This window comes from Ischnura elegans, chromosome 4, assembly GCF_921293095.1.
Source record: "Ischnura elegans chromosome 4, ioIscEleg1.1, whole genome shotgun sequence".
In the NCBI taxonomy this organism is placed as follows: Eukaryota; Metazoa; Arthropoda; class Insecta; order Odonata; family Coenagrionidae; genus Ischnura; species Ischnura elegans.
In genome coordinates, this window is record NC_060249.1 from 121998912 (window position 1) to 122026491 (window position 27580).

Sequence of the window (27580 nt, forward strand, 5' to 3'; positions counted from 1 at the left end):
CTATAAACAGTTTTTCAGTCGTTCAAAATCAATATTTCTATTGAAAAAGGTAATTTTATTCACCAAATGTTTTTGTGACCAATGACCGCAATATTTTCCCAAAAAACACTAATAACACGAAGTTTGCCACTTAAAAAATAGACAATTTTCAATAAAGTATTGCCGACGTTTTCATATGCAATTAGACGCTATTGTCCAATGTTTTTCTCGGATTCATTTTTTAATAAACGATTCACCCAAAACTTGCAACTTGAAAAAAGTTGGATCATCCTAATGGGAGAGGGTAGGTAATACCTCATTGAGATGGTTTACTTGAGAATCGGCGCGCTTGCTTAGGGATACGTGAAGTGGACAAAAAAGTTCATAAATCAGAATGATAGCAGAGATCCTTCGCGACCCGATGCGCCATCAACAATGCCGCAGCCACATCCTGGCTCTGCTCTGCTTATCAAACTGCGCCGTCTCCATAGAAGCGCGGCTGCGGAACCGCAGCGGCGATAAAGTCTCCAACTACGCGACGTACAAATCGCACGATGACCGTGTAAAACTTATTTTTAGGGTTGAATCACTGCAGGGACTCATTTTTCACATCATAATTTCGGCCTGATGACTTCAACTTTTATCTTCTTCCGTCAGAATGCTTGTAACTCACAATCCGTGTGCAAATGGTATTGCATTGCACAACGAAAGGATAACCACCTCTCCCAGCATCTGAAACCCGTGAAAGAAACTATAGGAGCAAGAATTATGCGACCTTGAGCTTAAAAAGGAACGAAAAGGGATATTGAAGAATAGGGTAGTTTCATTCACCAAAGAAAACGAAAGGCATTGATTGCGATTCATTACCCACCATTCATGTATTCATAATGTACAAATGATTTGGTTTTGGAAATCCCAGTTTAGACGAATGTTAACGGTCAATTTTAACCTAATTTGAAAAAGGCCAGATTGGCGCCCATGCGATGCCACTCCACGTGACGTCACAGGGACCTAGTTTCTACACGAGTAGATAGGAGTTTGACATCGTCTGAGATTACCAATGCATGCATGAGGCACAGAGCTCAGGGAATAATAATCTTAATAATCACATGTAAAAACTGGCTAAGGTCGGAAAGTTTTCTTCGTTTGATAAGGTATTAATAATCCATATTTAAGCCAAGCGCTACCTGCTAGCAGGGTACTCAGCTACCAGCTAGTAGCCTGCGTCGTATCAGCGCTCAAGCTTCGCCTCAAGGTCACCTCACAGGGCGGCAGCGGGACCCAGAAATACGTCACACGGACTTTTCCCATCATTCCTACTTAGCCGTCGCGTTTTCGCGCGCTAGAAAATTTTCACTATTCATTTGATCGCGAAAAATAGATATCGTCATTTAAAAATCTAAAAGCGTGAAATACGTACTCTAGGAGTGATAATATTTCGATTTAGGCAATAAAAAAAGAATAGGAAAACACCCTATTACTGGCAGCAAGATTTTCATTATTATATTCTGCGTCGTTTTGGATTCAATTTAAGCTTAAGAAACACATTTGAAAAGTAATAATCACGGTTTTAATGGAGATGGGTTCCAATGCAGTGGATGCTCGTGCATAGCGCCAACTTTGGTAACCCATGACTCGAAATCAAGTAATTTTATTGTTTATTCTAATCCAAATTATATTTATTGATTTTACCTATTTTTGCCATAATGGTTTTGAGTTTTTATCATATGCACGTATAAATTTACAAAAAAGAGCTGTTATCAATTTTGTAAAATGCGGGCAAAAAATAACTGCAGCGTCTAAGTTTCACTGAAGGTTGCTTTTTAGTCCATTATGTCCTCAGCAAATCAATGTATAGTTGAAAACAACGTCAGTGGAAGAGTTAATTTGTAAAAAGGCATTTATATAGACGGAAATGAGTTTTACGTTTGCATGAAAACTTGAAAATATAGCGGGGTTCTAATATGATATTCTTTGTGTCGCTCTGACAGATATCTATTATCAATTGCTGAAGCTATCGAAGCCTTGCGCGCAGCCTCCGAGTATCTAGCTGCTCCCAGCCTAATTCGTGTAACATTTGTGAAGTGCTTTCTGTATACCCGAGGAAGTTTTGACGAATAACACAGTTTTCCTTTGTATTTTTTTGTTAAGTTTAGGGATTAATAATTCTTCCTGCGCATTGTGCCATACGCTCGCTGCACATTCAAGGTGTGGCTGGACGAGTGCGAAATTGCACCTCCCTTCCAATTTTTCATCCAAAAATATTCTCACGACAGGCTTGACAAATCATAGCGTCTTCAGGGCTATGCCACAAATATTTCTTACATGTGTTCCCCACGATTGATTCGTAATTGTCGTAACTCCCAGACACTACTCTTCATTTTTCGCCTTTATATTACCATCTCATCACCCGCAACAAATAAATTGAGATTTTTGTATGACCTACGCAGGAAATGCACCGCCGTGCATCACCTCAGAATAATAAAATTCGAAGATCCAATATTGATGGAGTGTAATTTTTCCATATTGAAAGAAATACTTCACTTGGAAGATGATATAGTACCAGTACCTACCATTGAAATGCAGATAGTAATAAATTTTAGAATCGTGGAAAATGGCAAGTAATTATTTCAAATGCTCAGATTAAGTTGTAGTTCGCACTGTTGGATCCACATATGACCGTTGCGGCTCCGCTATCAGCCGATCCATTGTGGCCGAGCATGGAAGCTGTTTTTCAGGGTTCTCCACTTGTTGCTGCCGTAGTGAGCGCTCCCTTTATTTCATGAACGTCCACCCCATTGCACCGCAATGGGATCACATAGGATCCCCCTGACGGAAGACTCGCGTGAGTGGAAGCAATCACTAAAAAAAAATCCCCTCGGTTACAGAATCTCGAGGAGCAGTTACAGAAATAGGGAGTGAAATTCCGCCTTCGCCGTCCCGTCTGTCGCCTGGTGGTGGCGCCTCTAAGGGCTCTGGCGTCTCCCGCACTGGCGCCGGCCCACATCCACGCGCAGGGCGCACGCGAGCCGTGCTAGACGTCAGGCGAAAGGACACGCGGTCACGATCTCCATCGAAGAAAACGCTTCTTCCGCTGAGTAGTGCTCATGGACTAAGGGGTAACCGTCGATTCCAATGACATTTCTCATCGGCGAAGTCAATACAACCAAAAATAATTATTATCATTATTTATTTTTGGTTATACATTTACATAGTTAGTGCAGTTCAGAATTCTCTAAAATTACTTATCATCATCATCATCATTATCAATCATCATCATCATGATCAATGGTCAATAATCCTAGGATTGGTTTGACGCAGCTCTCCACTCAATTCTCCTATCAGCTAATCTTTTCACACCTACGTACTCGTATTTATTCTCTCTCACATCCTTCTTTACATGTTCCACATATTTTGTTCGAGGTCTTCCTTTTCCGTTCTTGCCTTCCACTTATCCCTCGACGATTGTCTTCATCAGGCCATCATGTCTAAAGATGTGGCCTATGAGGTTGTTCCGTCTCCTCATCAAGGCTCTGTCACTTCTTTCTCAAGCACAGAATCAACCTGTACCCGTTCCTTCGGTGAACTGAAACACAAAGGATGACTTTTGACAGTTGTGCGATCGGTCAAACTTATCATCATCATCATCAACACTGGTCAATAATCCTAGGATTGATTTGACGCAGCTCTCCACTCAATTACCCTATCAGCTAATCTTTTCACACCCTATATACTTATTCTCTATCACATCCTTTTTTACCTGTTGCATATATTTTGTTCGAGGTCTTCCTTTTCCGTTCTTTCCATCCACTTTCCCCTCGATAATTATCATCATAAGACCATAATTTCTCAAGATATGACCTGTAAGGTTCCTGCGTCTAATTATCAAGGTTTCCATGAGGCTTCTCTTCAACTCTTCTTAGGACTTCCTCATTACCAACTCGGTCGATCTATTTGTTCCTCATCATTCTTTTGTAGCACCACATTTCGAAGACCTCTACCATTGATTTCTCCGCGGCTGTCATAATATTTCTACGATTATATTACCGTGGCAGGTTGTCTAAGGCGAGCATGATAGCGTAGTGGGGAGAGTGCTTGTCTGCAGATCAAAGTGTTCAGGGTTCAAATACCGGGCGGAGCCTCCGTAAACCTCTAAAATAAAATCCTCGAAGCGGTGCAAGAAAAGGATCTGGCTTCCCTATCCTTATGAGTGAAATTCGCTCACATGTGGCTATGTGTCAGATGACGTCTACCCTCACACATCCAAACAAGCCTTCTTCTGGCTGAGAATCAACATCGTAATGTATCAAGGGTTTTAAGGTGTTGGGGAAACTTATTTATGAGATATGTGGTTGTATGGACGTAAGATGGATAAAGATACGGGATTTTTACTTGACAATTTAAAAAGGAAAAGAAAAGGAACCGGTCTGATGAATGCGGGGAAAGGAAATCCATTGGTTATAAGCTAAGTTGGTGAAATTCGTCTTGAAACAGATGCGTTCAGCTTTCTCTGGGTGAAAATTCATGCTGAATTAAGATAAACAACTGTAAATTTTCACAGAATTTTTTATTAGTACGACGCAGTTCGACGCTGAGGCGCGCTCAAAACTGACGCCTTACCGCTGAAACGCCGCGTCGTTCCGATGAAAAATTCCGTGAACATTTACGAAGGTTGTTCATCTCCAGGGGCGGATCCAGGATTTTTTCTGGGAGGGGGAGAGAAGGGTCTGACAAGCAGATAATCTTCTCATACTTGAGATTGAAAACAACGTATAACAATTTATGCACAAAATACTAATTAATGTACAGAATATTCCCATTATTTTGTCATAAAAGTTATTAATATGAAATGAAATATTGAGGCTCCCTAATGCACAAAACAGAAACGAACGTATTGATAACAGCATTAAAAAAATTTTGTCAATTTTTTAATTCACGTGCCCTCGTTCCCCCTCTAAATTCGCCTGTATTTATATCCATTCGAAATTCGCCTTATTCAATATATGTCCACCTTTAACAATTTTTTTCTTACATGAAGCCTTCAAGTTATAAGTTCTCCGTTTCTTAATAGCCTCACAATTATTTTTGTTCTCGGATATGGGAGCAGATAGAAACGAACGAAATAGTATTCAGAAATTCTTCTCGTGTTCTCTACCGGGTCATGTTTTCCATGGCCGACGTTTCGACGCAGGACTCATCTGCCCAGATGACGAGGCGCGAGTTTGATTGTTGATTCGATCGGCTGAGGTCATCATTTATGGACGCCGATGTGAAAGACATACCATTCCCTGATTAAGGTAAGTGCCATACAATCGCTCCGACAAAGGTTGAGTTGATTATTTTAACCTTTGTCGGAGCGCTTTCGCCCAAATCCAGAAAGATATTTATAAAGAAAAATGGGTGAAAAATGCTAAAATTGGTGAAAGTCAGACAAAAATTGACCATACTAAAAAACTCGCCTTTTGCCTTTTAGTCGCCAGGGTAATGCGCGCAATGTGTTTCATCGCTAGCAACGTTCCTCATAGAAATCGTAAGCTGGGCAGCGAATTGAAGTGCAGGAGAGATCGATCAGTGTCCGCTGGTCACTTAAAACACTTCACGAAAAAATTATCAAATGTACAGAAAAATTAATTAAAAAATACTTAGTATTCATACTTGCTCAGTATTTTTTTGTCTTATTTACTCTCCTATGTATATATGAGCGTGTGAAAATAACTTAACCGAGATTTTTATCTATAGATGTCGCTATTACCACTCGCACTAAAAGATGCATCACTATCGCATTATTTTAATTTATTTCCACATACCCTGAAAACAGCACGTAAGAGCCTATACATCAAGTATCTCAACAATTAACACTTGTACAAGCACATAAACCCACGCCTTAGAAACCGAGGTAACTTCCCCAGGCGGGACTAAAACCAATTACCTCCGGATTAGCATGCGAGGACTTTATCAAGCCTCCACCGAGGCTAGAAAAAGTGCGCTACAAAACGTTTTTTTCAATGGAATGTAATCATTTCGTATTTATCCGATAATATAAGCAATATAAATGTTTGAAAGTTTGATCGAAATATGCACTAAAGGTAAATAGAAGTAGAGAAAGTTTTGGACCTGAAATGACCTCACCAGTCGATTAAAGGTTAAATTAGGGATTGATTTCACGGCTTTGAAGAGGAAAAAGTTAACCAAACATGATAAATTTTCATCATGGCGGAGAAAAGAACGTTTAAACTTATTTCTCGTCCAGGAGAAGTAGTATTACTTTCGAAGGAAGGCTATTACATTGCACGTTGCTGGAAATATCTCTATACAGCTAATAGAGTAAGCGGAAGACTAAAAACAATGAAAAATATAATATTTCCAACTTAACATAAAAAAGATTATTTTTGTCTCCATTGCATGCTGGTAGGAAATGTGTTCATTCTTTTTTAAAACGCATTTTTATAAACCGGGGAAAAAAGAGTACCTGTTTTGCAGCACCTACTGTGGAGTTTGCTACCTATATTTTAAAACCAAATCCAATAATCACATCAACTTGAGATCAATATCAGCCGTAGATATTAATCTTATGATTTGAATATCAAAATATGAATTCCAAAGTGTTACTTTTGCACGAGTAATTTTTTATCGGAAATGATTAATTTTGCGTGTTGCACCGAATTGGCATTTCTATGTGATCTAGTTGCTCTTTTAAAATATCAAAGGAATATTTCATTTTAGATTTGATAAGGATTTTTTCAAGTTTTCTTTTTTAGTATTAGTAAATTGGAGCTTCATTAAATCGACCCAGCTTTTTGTTATGACATGAATTAAGAGACCTGAGAAATTGTGTCGATGTTTTTAGTTCTCGAATGAGCCACCATTTCGAGGAGTCGGCGTGGTTGAGACTTACGGGAATTAGGGCTTCGAAATGTCAGCAAACGCCGCCAGCGCCTCCGCCCACTTCTCTCTCTCTCTCCTGAAGACAGTTCGTTCCGGATGAACTTCAGAATGCAGATTAAAGAGGGCACTCTTTCCTATCTGCATCGTGGTCACCTGACGTCATGGTCTTATTCCCCCCCTCCCTCACCGTCGCATTGACATTTGCAGTTGCGTCGCTCAAAGTGTTTAATTCGATCAAAACGATTGCAAAAAAGATACGGGACGGACGGAAAGGGAACAAAAAGCATTAGAAAATAAATGAAGACTGAGCGGGTATGTATCTACAAGATACAATCGATCACCCACTGAACTGTCGTGAATATGTGCTCAAAAAAGTATATCAATTTCTATCAGCAAGTTTTTGGACAGGTTAAGGCCAATGATGTGAAAAGTATTGAAAAATGTAATCGGGCTCCGTTACAATCACACTGTCAAATTTGTAGTTAATTAAAATATAAAATTACTCTCTGAATAAAAAATAATCAATAGGATTGCAATTACAATTGAGGGGGTGAGAAGCGTAGGGTGCAAATAATTTATTTTTCTAAACAAGGTTAGGAACAGACAATTGGTAAAGAAAACAAACAAGATCAACTAGATTTTTAGTAGTGCATTAGATTTTCCCCACGACGACAGCACAGAAGAGTGAATCACTCGCATCCCTTGACCACCGAGTTTTTGTATATTTCTTATTTCAATTTTTGTACCAAACTCTGTCTAGAAAGAAAATCACTTGCACCCCTTCGCTTCTCACCCCCACCATTACTTTTTGCAATTTGCTCCGGCATATGATACAATCACTGTCGATATTTCCTCCAACAGAGGGTATTATATTGAAAACCAGAATTTTAATCATTATTTAATGTTACTGCACAAAATTATATTTAAAAAATTTGACTTAGGCACTGAAGGCGCAATTAAATAATAAAGATGATAATGCAGCCAGAACTAGCATTCGATCACCACTCGTGGAATTCAAAGTTTCACTTTTGATAATCAGGATGTATCGATTACCCACATGAGCATTGGAGGAGATGTGATTAAAAAAGTAACTTCCTTCCAGGCACTCTTTTTTATACATGCTTCTTAGACCCCACATAACCTATTTATGGTTCCCCTTATTTTCAATGGTTTCCAACCAAATATCCTTGCATAGCTGTGACGCTGTCTCCCCTGTTGCCCTTTCCTACCTGGCTGCCTTAATTTGAACTTCACCGAACTAAGAAATATTTGTTTTACAACGTGGAAGATAGGCGGATTCAGGGGGGAAGCACAGGGGCACGTGCCCCCCTCAGACACTTGAAAAATAGACAAGAGTTTTAATACGGTTATAATTACGTTCATTTTTTTGTATACTCAGGAGCCTCAATAATTTAATATCATATGAATAACTTCCATAAAGATAATAAAGAGAATATTTCGTACTATAATTGTTATGTGCTGCTTTTAACTTCAAATTAGAGAATACCATAGGGCTATCAGACACTTGTGCCACCTCCCCCAAAAAAATACTGGATCGGCCCTTGATGTGGAACCCACACTGACGTTAAGAACTTTAGGAGATAATAAACATGTATGTTAATCTAGAGGAAGGAATCGGTGTTTGTTAATTGTTGATAAGATCAATTAGGTATATATATACTATAATATGAAAGGAATTTCTTCGATTAGTGTATGTCGTTTGAGGTCTCCATTCGATCTCGAATCAGCATCCAACATCAGATTAAGGCTTCTCTCTCCGCATCGAAATAGAGAATTTTTAAAAGTGGTATCATCGACGCGGTTTTCCATTGCGAGTCTTTTTATTGCGACAGTTGAATAACTATGCCCGTGCGTTTCGTGCATATTAATTTTTCCTCGGGATTCTTTTATCAGCAGCTCTTCCTCGTAGAGAGGTATTGCATACCCTTAAGGCGTCCATAAAAGTTGTGTGCAGCGGCCCCTCCAGCCAAAAAGCGGCCTTATCAGTCCCTTCACTTGGAATGACATTGCAACTTAAAATTAAATTTCGCTTTGTCCACAGGCGTGTGTGAATTTCGATGGTCATAATTATTTAATCAATAATGATGGTCATAAAAGCTTTCTGCAACATAATACTCCAATGAAGTGCATAATTTATATCAGAAACGATAAATTAAGAAAGATATTTTGTCGAACTGACGGCTATGTCCACGTTCATTTAACATTCAACAATTGCCAATAGGGGTAACTCAGCCGTCTGAGGTATATATTTACTGAATTATACAGCTATGATCTTGAATATTTTATCTCCTCTCAATTTTGAACAACATGTACGTCTGTAATGTGATTGCTACCATACATACACGTGAGAAATCGAAAACTCGACGTAATTATTGAGGGAAATGTTGCTGTAGTGTTTCACTTCGTAGTCAGATGCATACAATCGAGGAAAATTGCAAGTATTATTTTTCAATATGGAAACATTCCGCTCTATGACGCTTGAATCTTCGGAGTTAAATCATTTTTGAGGTCTTTGCAATAAAAATCTCCAACTTTCGTAATGCAAAAACGAAAGCGATTGCGGCTGAGTCGGTGACAAAAGTCCGGAATCATCTAAAATTCATTTTAAATTAGCTGTAACTAAGTAAATACGCCAATGTTGAAAATAAGAGAGAAACTGTTATTTTGGTTCGAAAGATACTGTCGATGAAATTGTTTTTAAATGCGAAAATCAGTCAAGAAAATGATTAACTGCTTTCTTCAAATTAATGTTGATTCATTTTTTTTAAATATTAAAATGAATCACTCAATATAGATGTTGAAATTTCAAAAAAGTATCTTAATTGATAATAATTTTAAAGAGCTAATGTTCACTCGAACAATACGAACTCGGGAAACATCTTTTCCTTGGGATGCAACGGCGTATCAGCTTAACAGCGTGAAAAGCTCGTAGCGTAAATGGGACAGACACACGAGAGTAGTGAGGGGGGGAGGTAATTGCCGAGAGCGCCTCTTGGTGTCGTCACCCTATACTACACAAACCCACGGAGGGAGGGAGTCTTCGGAAGGAAGGTCAAAGAGGAGGTGGACGGGGGGATGGGTCTGATTGTCTGTCGCCTTGAAGAGATCACTTCGACACGCGCGCCTCGAGAGCGGCCGACGTTTTTCAATTGTTTACTCTCACGTCTGTCTGTTGCGTCGGCGTTGAATCCTTGGGAAGACCTCCCCCCACCACTCCCTCCTTCTCGGGCGATAAGACTTCCGCGAGCACTTAGCAAACGCTGCTGCTGCACTCTCGTGAAGAAACAAAAAAAACACACTCTAAACGCGCCTTCAAACAAAAGCGTGCTGTTTACGACTCTTTTTCCGGATTCCCGAAGGAGAAAAGAAGACCGAAAAGTATTTATTTTTACTTTTAATCCCAACCCTCGCATACCTCCATTTTTTTAAATTTGATTTAATAATAAATCTTCAGCTCTTGGTTACGAGGCCAGAGTAGCTAGCTTCAAGGCCAAACTGTAAAATTGCCGTGATGGACTGGGGCGGACTTTTACTCAAACAATAAAATAAAAATATAACTGACACATTTCTCTTCGCAATAAGAAGCAAAAACGTTGAAATTGCCCTAAGTACATAATGAGAACATACAGTAATAACCAGGAGGAATTATAAATAATTTTTAACAGCATACCATGAATATAAATATAATTGATTGACTTATGTGCTCACTGAAGTAATAAATAGGTAGCTTTTCTTTGAAACTGGGCAAAGAAGAGAAATTTTTTATAGATAAGGACAGTTAAATGCAGAGATTACAAACAGAGATAATAAAATATTTAAGATAATTATTATAATAGGATGCAGGGGATAGGAAGGGTCAATTTTGAACTAAATGCATATGAAATCTGTAACATGATTGCTAGCATACATGCACGGGAGAAATCGAAAACTCGACGTGCTTATGAAGGGAAATGTTGCTGTAGTGTTTCACTTCGTAGTGAGATGTATACAATCGTGGAAAATTGCAAGTATTTTTTTCCAGATCCGGAATCAGAGGCTGATTTTGTTTTAGGCATTCAAAAAAGATATTCAATCTTAAAGTCCCTTAATCATGGGTCATTATCGGGAAAAGAGAAGCAACAGAAAAGGTAGACAATCATATTATTTCACCATGCAAATTTAAACAATTGAAAGGAATAATTTTAAGCATCCTGATTTTCATCTTTGAACGCCGACATTCAGAGAAGAGGCAGCTTCTAGATGAGATACGGAAGAGAAAGAAGGTATGGACCATGTAGCGAGCACTGATAGGGGAGGGGATGCTGGTCTGTGTTGGATTGTAGCATGTTGGGTAAAAGAGGGAGACGAAGGCAGAGAATAGGCTTTTTAGGTAGTATGAAAGGGCGTAGGCCTGGACTGAAGAGGGAAGTTCAAGATAAGAAGAAAAATATAACGGTGCGGTCTGCAAAATGCTCCACGTAAACCTCCCTTAACTGGTAAAAAGCCTTAACAAGGAATAATTCATTTAATATAACTGTGTATTTGTCATAGTTTGAGGGCAGTCTCTAAAAAGGGATTGGAGATATTTGTTGGTAATGTTTTAAAATCTGATTTGTATTGCGGCCTTAAAAGTCAAAATTATGATGACGTGTTTATTGCCATACCAAGTTTCTTGCAGCCCATAGACTTTTTTTTTAATTCTCCTCGGAAGGTACTCCAGATACAATGATTCTTTGAGCTGGGTCCACATAACTTGATCTGAGTGCTTTAAGTTAGTCCATTGTGGGTGGGGCGCAAATCGCGGACACCTTGCCAGTTTTGGTTATGAGCTGATCGTTCGATATCTTTCTCTGGTGGGCAAGTCATCTCAATGACACTCCCTATTCTAAAGGCCGTATTAATCGAGGCACGTGATTCTGCTGGTTTGATCTGCATCAATTTTTCATTAATGGCGTGTAATTACGCGAATGCATGAACGAAATTAGAGCAGGGGCTATTTTGCCACCTTGCGTCCATGCATTCTCGCATGTGTTCTAGCAATTCACCGCTTTACACGACGCAATTTTGACTGCGGTTACGTATGCACGTCAGATTGTGGAATTCCGTACCCCATGTAAAACGGCCTTGATATATCTAAGATCCCGGTCATAGGGATAGGATTACCCAGAGGAAGGTTTTGAGGGTCGTATCCGTTAAGAAAAGTCCCTGAATGTAAAAATTAAACAATCCATAAATGAGGGAGTTTCAAGGGTCAGGGCACAAACGTTTTTTTCAAACAGGGTTCAAAACGATTTTTATTTTAAAGATGACTTCCTCCTAGATATCATAGATCTACCGTTTTACCTTGGGGTAATCCATGCAGACACTTAAGGCGCTATGAGCCGGGAGCGTAGCCAGGGGGGAGAGGTTCCGGGGGGTCCGGACCCCCCCCCCCCCCTCCGAAATATTTAGATGCATAAAAAAATTAATTAAGCATGTATCGACGGGAAGTCTACAGATAATAAATTATCATACCGTTGTTAAAAAAGGTTTTCCTGTTGTTAAAATAATAAATTATGAAACGATACGTTTACGCTCGGCTCTGTCGATTGGCAAAGGGAAAGTCACGTGACGCGAAACTTTCCCTCCCCCAACCCCCAATTGCTTTTGCCACACCAGCACAACCACAAATTTAAATGAACGAAATGAACAGTGTCTACAGCTGAATATTTGCTTGTGTTTCGTGATTTAAAGACTTCTGTCGTGTCACCAGCTAATTTATATTTGCTGACAGTGACGGGATGAGTGTTGTTCTTCTGATGTTTGTTTAACATTAAGGAATCAAGTTTTTATTTTAATCCTCACTGCTGCTTCTTTTAACAATTAGTAAGAGATCCATTAATCAGTTATTTAAACCGAAAACTTCAAAAACGGACACGGAATCAAGAGAAAAAGCGTTAGTTTCGCTGTTGCCCCGAGAGGTAGAAGAAACCACTGACGGCTCGACGGAAGACGAAAGAAGTCCGTTAATTCTAATTCCGTGTTGTTCATCCTCTTGTGACCAGTCCATTACTATTTGGCCTACAGATTATCAAGTAAGCATCATTGGCCTAACCGCTATAGATATAGGAATAGTTTCTGGCCAGTTATTTCACTCCAAAACGGAGTTTTATAAATCTGCGGATTTGAAAAGCAAAGTTTTGAACGCTTTATTTTATCCAGATGAGAGTTTTATTTTTCCAGTAACCGTCATCAACAATAAAAAATTAAAGTTTCCGAGTACGTGGCTAAAAAGGTTCCATTGGCTTGCTTATTCTAAGGTTAAGGATGGAACTCATTGTAAGTTTTGTGTGTTATTTGCCAATGCGTTCACTGGTTAAGGCCAACCCCAAAAATTGGGAGCCTTAGTAACTATGCCTTATAGGAATTGGAAAGACGCAATAGATAAATTTACCTCTCACAGTAACTCTGACTACCACAAATTTTCTTGTGTAGCTGCAGAAAGCTTTATGAAGGTCGATTCTGGCCGAGTAGAAGACATCAAAATGATGTTAAATTCGCAGAAGAAGAAAGAAAAAGAACAAAAGAGCTTCACTCAAGCCTATAATTGACACAATTATATTCTGCGGAGAAAATTAAATACCCCTTCAGGAACATCGGGACAGTGGGCCACTAACGGCTGAAAAACCTTTAGAAAAGGAGGGAAAATGTCGAGCCTTGCTCAGGTACCGAGCAGTCACTGACGAAAGTTTAAAAAAAAAAACATTTTTAATTGTGCACGAAATGCAATCTATATTAGCCCTGAAGTACAGAATGAAATTATTGACATTTTTGGAAAAATTATACAGAAAAAAGTTGTTCAATCTGTAAACAGTGCAGATTGTTTTTCCATTTTAGGAGATGAAATACTTGATGTGTCTGGAAAATAGCAGTTTTCACTTTGCATTCGACACATTTTGAATGAAAATAAACTTATCCTGAAAGAAGACTTCATTGCATTTACCACATAACTGATTTGTCTTCTGAAAGCATTTACGAATCTATTTTAATCATTTGTGCAAGTGTAGGTCTCAACATGGATAGAGCCATTGGTCAAGGGTACGATGGTTTTCCAACGTTTAGTGGTCATTTGCCTGGCGCACATGAAAGATTTCGCGAACCACATCCCAAAGCTATTTATGGGCACTGTGCTGCACACCGTCTGAATTTGGTTTTGAATGACTCCTTAGACATCCCTTGCATAAGGAACTGTTTGGGAACTATAAATGAAGTGGTCAATATGATGAGAAATAATACTCAAAGTGGTGATATTTTAAAAAGACAAATTGAGAATCTAGTACCAGACTCTCAAAAAACACGCCTCCTCCGCTTGTGTGACACAAGATTCATTGAAAGACTGTATTCTATCAATACATTTTTTGAAGTTTTTCCAGCTATTCTTGCTACTCTGCAAGAGTTATCTACTTCTAGTAGAGTACTCTTGCAGAGCTGGCAGCCGAAGACGGTATCATGTAATACCGTCTTCGGCTGCCAATCCCCTAGCCTCTGTTGAAAAAGGAGGTTTCCTTGTACCAATGGTGGTGTGTTAATTCATATTTAGCATCACTCATCCTCTTTCGAAGTACCTCCAAAAACCTGAAAGTGACATCCCGTCTGCCCTTAAATTTGCTGATGACACGGTCGAACGACTTAAGTATTTGCGTAACCCGTCCGAAAATGAAGATAGCAGCGATATTAATCAAATCTTCTCATTATTTGATAAGGGTGAAAAAATATCTCAAGACAATTTTGAAACAGCAATTGTTGTGCCCCGGCAAGTGGGGAAGCAAACCAAAAGAGAAAACCCCCCTTAATTTACTCCTGAGGAATAGTATCGTCGATCAGTATTCATACCTTGTATCGATTCATTTATTACAAGTTTGGTCGACCGGTTCGGGAAAAACAGAGACATTCTGGAATCTCTAGATTGTTTACTCCCAAAGAATGCAAAACAAAAAAAATATTCACCAACTGAAACTGTTCTCCGATAGTCAGTGAGGTAAAGGCAGAGTGCATGCTGTGGAATATGAAACGGATGAATGTAAAAGAATCTGATTTCCCCAAGAAAATCATAACCGTCCTAGACGCCTGCGACAAAAACTTCTACCCCGCTATCAACTATTTACTCCAGGTAATTTTTTACTTGTTATAAGCATAATTAGGGGTATACAATTATATATTGGTACTTTTGTTTGCTCTAACGATACACATTTTTAACAGGTTTTCTATTAGATGCATTATTGAAACATATTTCAATCAAAACTATTTATATTGACAAATACTAAAAAATATTTGAGGAAAATAAAACTAAAATAATTCTTAACTGATTTCTGGTCGAAACTAAAAGATATCAAATAGAAATAACCTTTCCTTTGTAGGTGCTTGCTACTTTACCAGTCACAACAGCAGAGGTAGAGAGATCCTTCTCATCTCTCAAGAGAATTAAAAGCTACTTGAGAAATTCTATGGGTAGTGAAAGATTAAATGGACTTGATCTGCTATCTATTCACTACCGTGCCCCAAAAAGCAGTGACGAAGTTATCGATGAAATGGCCAGAAGTGGAAATACTAGGAGATTATTGCTGTAATTTAGAGCATTATTTTGTTAATTATTCATTTACCTACTGTTAAATGTTGTAAATATATTTTAACTAATGCTCTTCAGCATAGGCGGATCTAAGGGGAGACATAGGGGCACGTGCCCTCCCCCCCCCCCCCAGACCCTTAAAAAATATGCAAGATTTTTAATACGGTCCCATTATCATTGCGTTCGATTTGTATTACGAGGTATCCTTGTGCCCCCCCAGAAAAAAAATCCTGGATGCGGCCTTGCTTGTGCCCCCCTCAGAAAGAAATCCTGTATCCGCCCTTGGCTTGGAGGTTAATAAATTATTGTCATTAATAATGGACGCCATCAATAATTATTCTACTGAACTATGACAGCAAGCTGCCGTTCATAAGGAATTGAAATTGAGTTGCTTCGTAGCCATGGTGACTTCTCTTCCGGAATTAAATTCTCAATGTCATGTTGTGCCCACGTTATTTTTCCTTCCGAGGTATCGTCTTCCACGATTCACGGTAATAACTAACAAAACACGGTTGCAAATCGGATGAAAATAATTGAATACGACTCTACTACGCGATCCAAACTTTCTCACCAATTTCCCCATTAATTCTAAACGCAGCAAAGCCCACGCAAATTTTATCGCTAATTTCACTCGGTTACGAGCTTATATTTTTTCCGTGAGCGTCGCCATTGATGTACGGGTACTGGAATTTCACGCTAAGCGTCCCGTAGGATGATTTATAAGTATTTTTTTCCTATTCTCGGGAAAATTTCTTTATTCTAACATGTTGGCACGTGTGACGGCGCGGATTTACGGTCGCGGGAACGGCGTGCTCTCGAATCGGCGTGCCATCTTCTCTTTCTTTCTTCTTTCGCCATCAAAAGCGCGTGTGATTGCAGTCTCGGTCGCCTCAGAACCCTCCACAAAGAAAGAAAGAAAGAATTCTGTCGCCATGTGCTCCGCGTTGGAATTGTTGCGTGGGTGGGAGGGGGTTTTTTAGTCCGTCTCTTCCTCGACGGCGGTCGGCGGCGCGCACAACATATTTCCTCCTCCGGAGTCGCCGCAGAAACTTCCTCATCGACTCTGCCCTTCCGAGAAATACTCGCTTTTCCTCGTTCTCAGACGCCGCAAGTCTTTCCAGCGTGGTCGTTTTTATCCCAAGGCGCGCTGCTCTACTTGGACGAGATGGGTCGTTCCTTTCTCTCAAAATTATATGCTATATATGTCACCCCTTAATTTCTAAAATTATTTGAAAGCATCTTCATTCAAAAGTCCCTTTGGAAAAGGCGTTAAATTGTATTTTATTTGAAAGCTTACTCAATAATAAATCGAAATCGGTCAAAAAAATTTCACTTTCATTTCAATTTCACTTTTCGTTTTAAAATACACGTCCAGTGACCGAAAATTGACCCGCGGTAGACTTTAGGCACATTGGTAGATGTCAAATTTTCATTTTTGAGATATGTACAAATTTGAGCAAGCCCTCATGCATAACCTGATGCCAGTCCTGATAAAATTGACCCGCAATAGACTTTAGGCACATTGTTAGATGTCAAATTTTCATGATTGAGAAATGCACAAATTTGAGCAAGCCCTCATGCATCAATATGAGGGGGTAATTTTGAGCCAACAAGAAACACTTCGAACTCGTCTACAGGATGATTTATTTCGCGAGCACGGTTCGTCGAGCAGTGGGCATCATCAGGTAAAAAATTTACAGAACGCATTAAACTTAAATGGAAAAATAAAGGTGGGGGAGGGTGTTCTGTAGGGATTCTGAGGGGATCTGACGACACCGAATTTTTTACGAATATGAGGCCATGAAATAAATCATCCTGCGGAATTTTGCGAAGACTTCCTTTTTCTGTTCATCATGAATCATAGATAACACAAAAAATTACGCCGGATACCGCCGTATTAATGATAGGGAAAGTTTTGAACAAGTAAAAGGTCGAGGGTAGCCACAAAATTCGATCGTTCAAGCGGGTGTGATACGTCTCCTTAAGATGGAGACACCATCACTAAATGAGGAATGGACGATCACACCTTCGTTCGATTCGTCGATCGATCGATCATTGCTAGAGATGCGTGAAAATCGCAAATGCGATAAATGCAATATTGATGCGATGTGCGGAAATAAATGCGATGACTGGACTTTTATGATATTTTTACGCAAATTTGCCTTTCGACGGCAAAATTCGTACATTTTGTGCCGAGCGCAGTTTAAATGCTCCGCCGACACTCGCCGCTTAAAGCATGTGAGCGACTGGCCAGCTGCTAGTTGGCTGGGACTCTTACGTGGCCGCGAACTACAATTGGGCGCGGGCAAGCTACAACTCCGCCACTATATGTCATATTCCTTAATTCATTATTGTTCTGCGACATAATTATTTAAAATATTCTGTATTTTGTCATATAACTGTGTTTCACTACATTTTATCGTCATCTACCTCATTATGAAAATAAAAAATAGACGCTACAAAATGCGATAAACTGTTATTGAAAGTGCGATTTCCACGTATCTCTAATCATTGCGCATCTTTGATATCTTTGTATCTATGTTCGATATGTCGCCTGACGTTGGTGCCCTTTTTTTCCTCATAATTTTTGACATGGCCGTAACAATGTAGTCGTTCGTGCGAGATATTTTATCACCACCACTTAAGGCCCAATAAAATATTTAATCATGCAGCACATTCCAGAATGAAAGTATGAACAAGAGGCATTATCGACTCAGCGCTTGTGATTAAGGTTAAAATGGCAAAACTCGAGGTCATGTCATGGTTCTGATTCCGATGACATCGTTCGTTTACGAGTCGTTTATTTCAATAGGGTAGTTTCCTTCATCAAAGAAAACGAAAGGCATTGATTGCGATTCGCTACCCACAATTAGTGTATTCATAATATAAAAATTATTTGGTTTTAGAAATACCGGTTTAGACGAATGGCAATGGTCAATTTTAATCCTCATTTGAAAAAGGCCAGATTGGCGCCCATGCGATGCCACTCCACGTGACGTCACAGGGACCTAGTTTCTACACGAGTAGATAGGAGTTTTACATCGTCTGAGATTACCAATGCATGCATGAGGCACAGAGCTCAGGGAAACATACCTTAATAATCACCTATTAAAACTGCCCATGGTCGGAAAGTTTCCTTCGTTTGATAAGGCATTAATAATGCTTATTTAAGCCAGGCGCTACCTGCTAGCAGGGTACTCTGCTGCCTGCTAGCAGCCAGCATCGCAGCGGCGCACAATATCACCGCCCCAATGTCACCTTACACGGCGAAGGCGGGATCCAGAATGACGTCAGACGGGCTTTTCCCAGCATTCATACTTAGCCGTCGCGTTTTCGCGTACTTGAAAATTTTCACTTTTCATTTAATCGCGAAAAGTATATATCGTCATTTAAAAATCTAAGTGTTTGAAATACGTACTCCAGGAGTAATAACCTTTCGATTTAGGCGATGAAAAAATAATAGTAAACCACCCTATTCACTACCGACGAAGAAGGTGGAGAGTTTGGATAAAAGAAAATATTATTAAGTAATTTATTTGACAAATCCTATTGATAAAAAAACTGATGTTAGGAGATATAGGATCGAAGCTTTTCCCGGCGAACAAGTTGAAGGAATTCTTCTCGGGTTTTCCACCGGTTGAGGCTTTCCATGGCCAAAATTTTTTGCCAAATTGGAGCTCCTAACAACCGCGCCGCGGCCGGCTTCAGCAAAGTTATCACGCCAAAGTGCGCAGTCTGTCATCTTTTAGTGTTTAATATTCATGGTATATCCTTGATCATTAGAAATTCGAACATTCCCAGCGCATTCCGCTGTTCACTTTTTTCTTTCCTTCACCCCTCCCTCCCTCTTCTCCTCGCACTCTTCCTCCCTCTGGAGATGCCTGCTCATGAGTGTGTTCTTTCATGCGAAAGGGGCCACCTGTTGCTTCCGAACCTCCCCCGCCCCCTTCCCCTCTCTCTCCACCCCACATTAAGCCACGCCCCCCACTGAAGAGCAGCGACGAGATAGCGGTCTGATTAGCGTCGCGCATTCAAGCACAAGCCCACCGAGGCGCGAGTGAGGGCCTGGGTCGAATATCTCATTATCAGTTTATCATCAGTTGATAATAGGAATTTTAAAAAGTGAGTTTCTAAGTATACCGGCCTCTCTATTACCCGTTGAAAAACTCTGCCACAAGATAATGATTATAAAAATTTTCGGGTCTTACCGTCAGGGGCGCAGCTAGGAATTAAGGCTGGGGGGGTTAAGGTGCAACTAATACCGGTGTGTGTGGGGGTTTGGTATAACCACCAGGATAAGCGGTAGGTGCGAGATTAATAAATTTCGGATATTTAATATTAATGGTTCAAAATGGTGAGTTTTACGGCTTTTTGAGGGATATTTTATTAATCCTTACACTATTATATTAGTAATATCAATATAATGAAGAAAAATGGATTAAATTTAAAATTTCTCTGAGCTCTGGGGGGGGGTTTAACCCCCAAAACCCCCCCTCCCTGCGCCACTGCTTTCCGTGTGGTTAAGGTAATAGCCCGACGTTTCGCCAACCCTGATGGCCGCTTCTTCAGAGGTGATTGGGATGGTCTCGGTGTGGGTTGAAATATATACTCTTCAAGTCGGTGGCTTGGGTGTGGTATAGCGGGGAATGACCTTCTTCCCTACCACACCCAACAGCGAAAGCCTCAATGAAGAATTCTGCCACAAGACTTTGATGGGTAATATTTCAAAGACCGCCTCAAGGATTCTATGATCAACCAAAACAACTTAAACCCCGTTTAGTTTTCGTTTACAATCAGCAATTCATATTTTTCAATGCTAACATTTATTTCACTACGCGCTCAGATTCGTAATTTCAGCGCATTTCCTGGTCACCCGACGGATGCATCGTAAAATTGGCTTTTCAACGATAAATGGGACTAAAATACCGACTTTTTCGACATGAATACATAGTACTGCAATCCTAAGATTGGCAATTTTCCTCCTAACCCAAGCTAGTTCTCCCCAAGGCCTTTCTTCCGCGAATCCTTCTTGATCTGTCCTTGATACTCTCCCCTAGTTTTCCTCTGGGGACTTTTCAATCAATATTTCCTTCCATTATTTTCACCATGCTGTCGTGTTCCGTCTTCTCGGTGCACACAACAGAAATGGAGAGTCGAGTGGCTAAGTCGACTCTCAGATAAGGGTTCTTAGGCACGCAAGGATTGAAATCCAAGTGATGCTGGTGAGAAAGAGCAGACAGCGACAGAAAGGGCTGTTAGGCAGCGATTCTTCCGGGTTTCCTTCCGCGCTTATCCATTTTACTGGACAATATTTAGCCGATATTTGAAATGCAGTTGGTTGACAGATTCTCATGGATTCAAGCATCAATAATGTATCACACAAACATATAATGTATCCTCCATGGATTCAAGTTTCACTCAGATTCTAGATTCACACGGATTCGATAATCACATGGATTCGAGATTCCCACGGTTCATTATGAACGATTCAAAGAACCGATTCATTGCCACAAATCGAATTCCATGAACCGAATCCACCAAATGAAATGGAATTCCCACCTCTAATCCGTAATTCATAAGCTTATTCATTAGCTTAGTGAGAATCTTAGCACACTTGCGATGACACGGGTGGATAGCGAGGCGCTTCGATTTCCACTCTTGGCTACATCGAGACTGTTCCGTCTGTGAAGAGCTGCATAGTCACCAATAGCCAATGCAGACCGAGGAGAGACTGGTGAATCACTGACTATCCTGCCCATTATATACGAGAGTTGAAACTGGGATCTTTTCGGCCAAGTGACAAGGACGGGAAGGGAAGGGGAAGGTAAGCCGTTTACGAAAGTAAAAGCTGCAGCTCCCGAGGCATAATTTCACATAGTTGGCTATTCTGAGTCGTACCTCAGCAACACATTAATCCACATTTTGGAAAGTGGAACTCTTCCATTTACGGATCACTACAGCGTCCAGTGCGCATTTTTTTTCTGCAAATTAATTAATAAATATATACAAGTACCTTGCTGTGGTAACTCTCTTTACTCCCTCTCGTTTTCTAATTGTAGATCGGGTATTTCATTCCTTCCAATGACCAAGTAATCAGTATATTTTTGTTAATAGTGAACCCACACTACCCATGCGGCACAGCCCTAAAGAAATTAGGATTCGCCAAGCGTATTGTGGGAAGATTTTCGGATGAGAAAGTAAAGGAAAGGTGCTATTTCGCTCTCGTCCGACCGCACCTTGAATATGCAGCGAGCATATGGGATCCGGTGCAGAAAGACTTAATCCGCGAACTGAATAAAATTCAAAGGAAGGCTGCGCGTTTCGTCGAAAACTGCTACGGGCGTACAGACAGTGTTACCCAGATGTTAAGCGAGTTAGGCTGGGAGCCGTTGGAGACTCGGAGGCTGCGCGCTAGGCTTAGATTGCTTGAACAATTGAGAATGGATATCTTTAAGAGCGACACAGAGAACATAATATTAGAGCCACACTATATTTCCAGGTCCGATAGAAGCGATAAATTAAGAGAGATGTTTTGCCGAACGGAGAGATATGCGAATTCGTTTTTCCCCCGAACCATAAAGGACTTTAATAAACGCTAGTCCCAACTTCGATTGAGCACTTAATTTTATTTTTAGCTGTAAACGGCTGGTGTCCTAACACCCCCTGCCATACACCTTTTAGGCGGCTTGCGGGGTATTGTGTAGATGTAGATGCATATCCGCAAGTTTCCTAAACATATTGCTAAGGTCATATGCGTCTTCTGAAATCAGAATTGGGTCATCTGCAAATTATAACGAATTTAAAATATTTTCTCCCACTCGTAGGTAGCATTTTCATGTCCTTAGCACTCGCCCACTGGTTTCTGATTATTTCACTGTCCTGTGTGCTTGACCCGTGTGCGGCAAGCGATCGCGAGTCTGATTAAGGCTAGGATGAGTGCTGCATGCCTATTAGTGTGGAATCACCCCGTACCACACACCCCATGGTGGTGACTCTCACGGTACCTCGTAGATGCAGATGTAGTCCTAAACAGCTACATTTTCTATGCCACCCTTGCCACGGGCGCAGCTAAGAATTAAGGCTTGGGGGGTTTTAGGCGCAAGTAATACTTAGGAGTGTGGGGGTATTGCATATCCGCCAGGGTAAGCAGGAGTTGCGGGGTAGAAAAAAATTAAGAATAATTATTCAAAATGGCGAGTTTAACGGCTTATTTTCCGAAGGATATTTGATTAATCCTAACACTACTATAAGTAATACTGATCAAATGTTTAATGGATTAAACTTGAAAATTTCTCTGAGCTCTGGGGGGGGGTTATCCCCCAGACCCCCCCCCCCTCGCTGCGCCACTGACCCTTGAAGAGCTAAGTCGAGATATATTTTAAATAGTGAGGGGATAAAACTGTCTTAAACCTTTTTCCGTTTTAATTTATCGCGTTAATTCGCCTCCAATTTTTATTGTTGTATTATTGTTTTCATAAAGGGCCAACTTTTCGTTGATTGCTTTTTGTTATTTTAATATTTCGCTAAATTTTCTTCATTTATGCGAGCCAGCCTCAAGATAAAGAAGCATACTTACGGAGCATCGGATGGGTATTGGGTGTCCCCAGACGGAGGGGTGCGTGGTGCCGAAGGCGTCTCCTGTGGTGTCCACCACCCGCGGGAGCATGTCCCGGTGGAAGCTGAAGATGGAGAGCGCCCACGTGGCCCAGTCCAATGTGAAGGGATCGTAGAAGCCCGTGGCAGAAGCGCAGGAGGGGTCCGTCACGTGGAGACGCCTGCCGGTCATCCGGTGAAGCAGCCAAGTGTCCACGGTGCCGAACAGGGCGCCCTCCTCCTGACGAATAAAAAATAATAATAATACGTTCTTTAGAAAGAATTTTGAACAAAACAGAAATAAAATAAAGCCGGTAGTATACTAGTCTTTAGGCTTCTAGCCGTAAATTTCCTTCAAAAGGAGCTGTGCCAGGGGTGCTTTGTCGGCATTGAATTGTTAAAAACATATTCAATGAATGTTCAGCGACTAGTATCCATTTTATCGCATTTATTAGCTCGCAAAAAACATTCACTGTTTACTTTATTATTATACATGAAACGTTTAATTTGCCCACCCATCAAAACATATGTTCAGTGCATACACACGAATCAGATTGATGAGATAACCCTTTCACCACCCTTATAGGACCTGGAATACGTAGTAAGCATGGATGATGATATGGCGCAGAAAGACTTAATCCGAGAAATCAACATAATACAGAAGAAAGCTGTTCGATTCGTCAAAAACTGCAACGGGCGGACAGAAAGCGTTGCATAGATGTTAAACGAATTCGGCTGTGAGCCGCTGGAGGCTGCGCGCTAGGTCTAGCTTGATTGAGAAATTGAGAACTGGAGGGACACGGAGAAGATCATATTATAACCTATTTCTATTTGACAGGAACGATAAATTAAGAGAAATATTGAGAAGAGAGAAGGACTTTAATAAATGCTAGGCAGAACTTCGAACGTGCATTTCCATTCTAATTTTTATAGGCTGTTGTCCTAACACCTCCCGCCACACGCCTTTTGGGGCATCTTTCGGGGTATTATGCATTACACTAGTTAATATCGATAAAAGCGCAATACGCGATGATGTATGTATATAACCGATCGAAAAGAAAGGACAAAATTTGCTATGATAAACACAGAAACACACAATAGAGACACAATAACTAGCAGACGTTTCAACGGGATGACCCGCTATCTTGGTGGCTTAGGACCTTTAGTGATAATCATTGCAGGGATAATAATTACTCATAAAGACTGCTGCAAAAAGGAAAAAACTTACACCTTAGGATTCGAGGATTCGCTGACAGAGACAAAGACCGCTAATGCCCTCTTCATCCGCGCCATTCTACTCATCATAAATATTTTCTTATCTCTGGATTTCCCTGTCATTATCCATAATAATTCCTCTCATCTGTTTCAAAGAAAAACATTTAATTATTGCCTTAGCAAGTACATATTTCAATGTATTACATTTATTTTTATGGTGCGCTATTAAAAATTATGTATGAAATTTTTGTCTGATTATTATCTTCCTCCTGATTATTACTTTTTATTCTCATTATGTTCTGTTCGTTTAATTATGTGTAATTTTACTTCGGTGCAATATTTTTGCTTCTTATTGCCAAGAGAATTGTGCCAGTTATATTTTCTATTTTTCTGTTTGAGCAGAAACTGCAATATGTATTTCTATTTGCTATTAAGGGGTAAACTCAGAGCATAAATAAACTCCATTCATTCGTTTAAGTGAGGATTTCTTTCTTGCTCCGTCCATCGCGTCCTGATATCGTTACATCTTGGAAATTTTAAGATGATACCTTTAGTTTTGAATAGACCATCAGTAACCGCTGGAATAGGGACACGGGGAGGGGATGGCGCCTCTTTGGACGGCGCCAAGAGACGGCGCCAGCGGCCAGGGGTCCGCACATAAAGACGGACGGGGTGGGGGGGGGGGGTGTGAAGCCTTGCTGCACCCCCGTTTCCCCTGAGCACGACGCCCGGAGACTCCCTGTCTGCCCCCCTGTTTCTTTTATTTCGCCCGGAGTCGCCACTATCAGCTATTTATAATGCCCCCTTCCGAAAGAGAAGTCCCCGGTGAGTCAGCAGCAGCCACCTTTCGTCGCCAAACGGGGGGACGCGGACAGGAGGGAGAGGGGGCGGCAGGGTTTGATGTTTTCGCAGCAGGCTAACTCGGTCGTGCATTTTGGAGGGCTATTTAGCGGAGGGCACGGCGCCACGCAATATTAATGGCCATTAGAGTGCCGTCCAAAGCGACGACTCAAAGCTTACACGTAGGCTGCCTTGTAGTTCGGCCTAATCCATTCCGTGGCGCTGTATGATGGTAGAGTAGATTCTCTTCGAGCTCAGAAAAGCCTATCCCCTATTCAATCCTGCGCCCAGGTAGTTAAAATGGGTCCTAATCGAGACACCATTGCAACATTGACTATTCGCAACAAAGTTTAAGTTTTTGCGTAGCCACAGGATATTACTGGCACTTATCGTGAGACTCTTCGTTGCACAGTCGCGGTGCTTACAGGTCAGGGATATCTGGGAAAAGTAAGGGAATTTGAAATGGGTCAGGGAAAAGTCAGGGAGAGGAATGCTTAGAAAGGAGGTCCCAATCCGTTGTGTGGGAGTTTGATTTTGGTTGCGAATTAAGACGAGGTAATGGCAAAAATAGAAATAAATGTATATCAATGTTAATTGACGAAATAAAAAACTTCACAGCTTCCTTCACAGTTTATTGAAAAATCAGCGTGGACTGAACGTTATTTATCATTATTGTTCAGAAATTAACAGCAAATTGCCGTAGGTATGGCACTGAAATGATAGAATAAAAAAATGTTGTTATATTCCACACATTATTTATTTATTATAACTCTAACGGTTTTCACATTTTCGGGTAATCATCAAGAGGCAAGAGAATCTTTCAGTTTCTTCTGTTACCTTTTCATAATGAAAAGGTCGAGACCGGTAGAGTGTTCATACATAACGCATGGAATATAACAACGTTTAATTTTGAATCAATTATTTGAACTCGGCTAACATTGATTTTATCAGGAATTTAGCTGTTTTTTAGCTGATCCTGGGCGATTTCCCCAAATGATATGTGAGCACCTGACATCGATGGGGTTTCTGACGCCGTGCTGTCTAGTCACGTCCCCTCGCTTAGGGGGCGCCGTCGGGGCGAAGGTAATCGCCGGCGCCCCTCGATGGCCAGGGGCGCCCGCCTCGCGTGACCCACAGTCAGCGAGGGGTGCAGGTCTGTTTTCGCACTTCCGGGAGCCATGTAGTCTGAGGGAAAGGGGATGGCTGTCTGCTTTCACTGCTTAAAGGCGAGTACCTACTTAGTCAAAGGGGAGACAAGACAGCAGTTCGGCCGAAGGGGGCGCAAAGTCAGAAAAATATGTATTTATCCTATCTCAGCTTATCTCTTCGGCGAGGAGAGGGCGTAGGAGCGTGATGGTAGCCTCGCGAATAAAGCGTTTGGCTGCTGATAGAAGTATCAAGGTTTCAGAGAAAGGTACTGGCCCTCATAGCCCTAAATGATAAGCTATTTCAGTATCCATAACATGTTTTGTAACAATGATTTCTATATTGCTGTTTATTGTGCACTATTTTTTATATTTTTAATAACGAAAACTTATCAGTGCATACACTTGCCATGATGGTTGAATATGAATTATATTTTCTGCTGTCTTACGAATAGAATGGTAACCCCATAAAAACAGAGTTCTTCTGAGATGCCTAATATCATTATTCTATAGCTGATGCATATTGTATGCTATGTATTTTTTAAATGGATAAAATAAATTCATATATTATTATTATTATTATGCCCAGAAATCACACGCTTCTGGCTTAGTATGGAGAAGTTTTACCTTCGGATATCTAAAATAGTCCTCAAATTGAGAGATCGAGTGAGGGAGGGTTTTAGTTGGTAACTTTACGAAAGATTACCCCATACACCATTGCATTGGCAGTTTGTACGCATCACACCGCACAATACTTATTTGCAGTATCCTCAGTAGAAGTTTATAAAACCGAGCGTCGCGAAGAGATATATGTAGAAAGATTGCATGGATTAATGAGATACAATGCTACTGTGTGCAGATTACAAATAGCAAGGGCAGGGCATACGGTATTTACAGCTTCAAGTCATTTTAAATTACATGCTTCAAATAGAATGTACTCAGTACATACTGTATATGTAATATGTATGTAGTAAAACAGATAATTTGTGTAACATCATTGGATCACTTCCTACCGTGCAACACGTTTAAGCGATACAATCTTCTATATTATTTCTACTGTATAGATACCTTTTTCTCAACTCTTATACGCAACCAAACTCTACAAATTAGGTACCAAAATGCACAGAATTTATCAGAGAACATGCGACGGCATATCTTACTTCCTAAATATTGCTATTGTTTCCTAAAATTGGTTTTTAAATAATAAAAAAAACAAAAACCGGTAAATATTCCTGACGTTAACGGCGCACAAACTGATACATTTGTTCATTTGCAACAACATCTCGCATTCTTTAAATAACTTTTATCAAAATGCGGC

The 27580-nt window shown here is 40.4% G+C and overlaps 1 protein-coding gene across 1 annotated transcript in view; it reads right to left on the reverse strand.

Moving 5' to 3' along the window:
- The window catches only part of LOC124157985 (putative glycerol kinase 5), a 203967-nt gene that overhangs the window by 76401 nt on the left and 99986 nt on the right, over positions 1–27580 (reverse strand). Inside the window, exon 5 of the mRNA XM_046533119.1 lies at positions 23046–23303. Coding sequence (XP_046389075.1) covers positions 23046–23303 — 258 coding nt within the window. The remainder of the gene's footprint in view (positions 1–23045; positions 23304–27580) is intronic.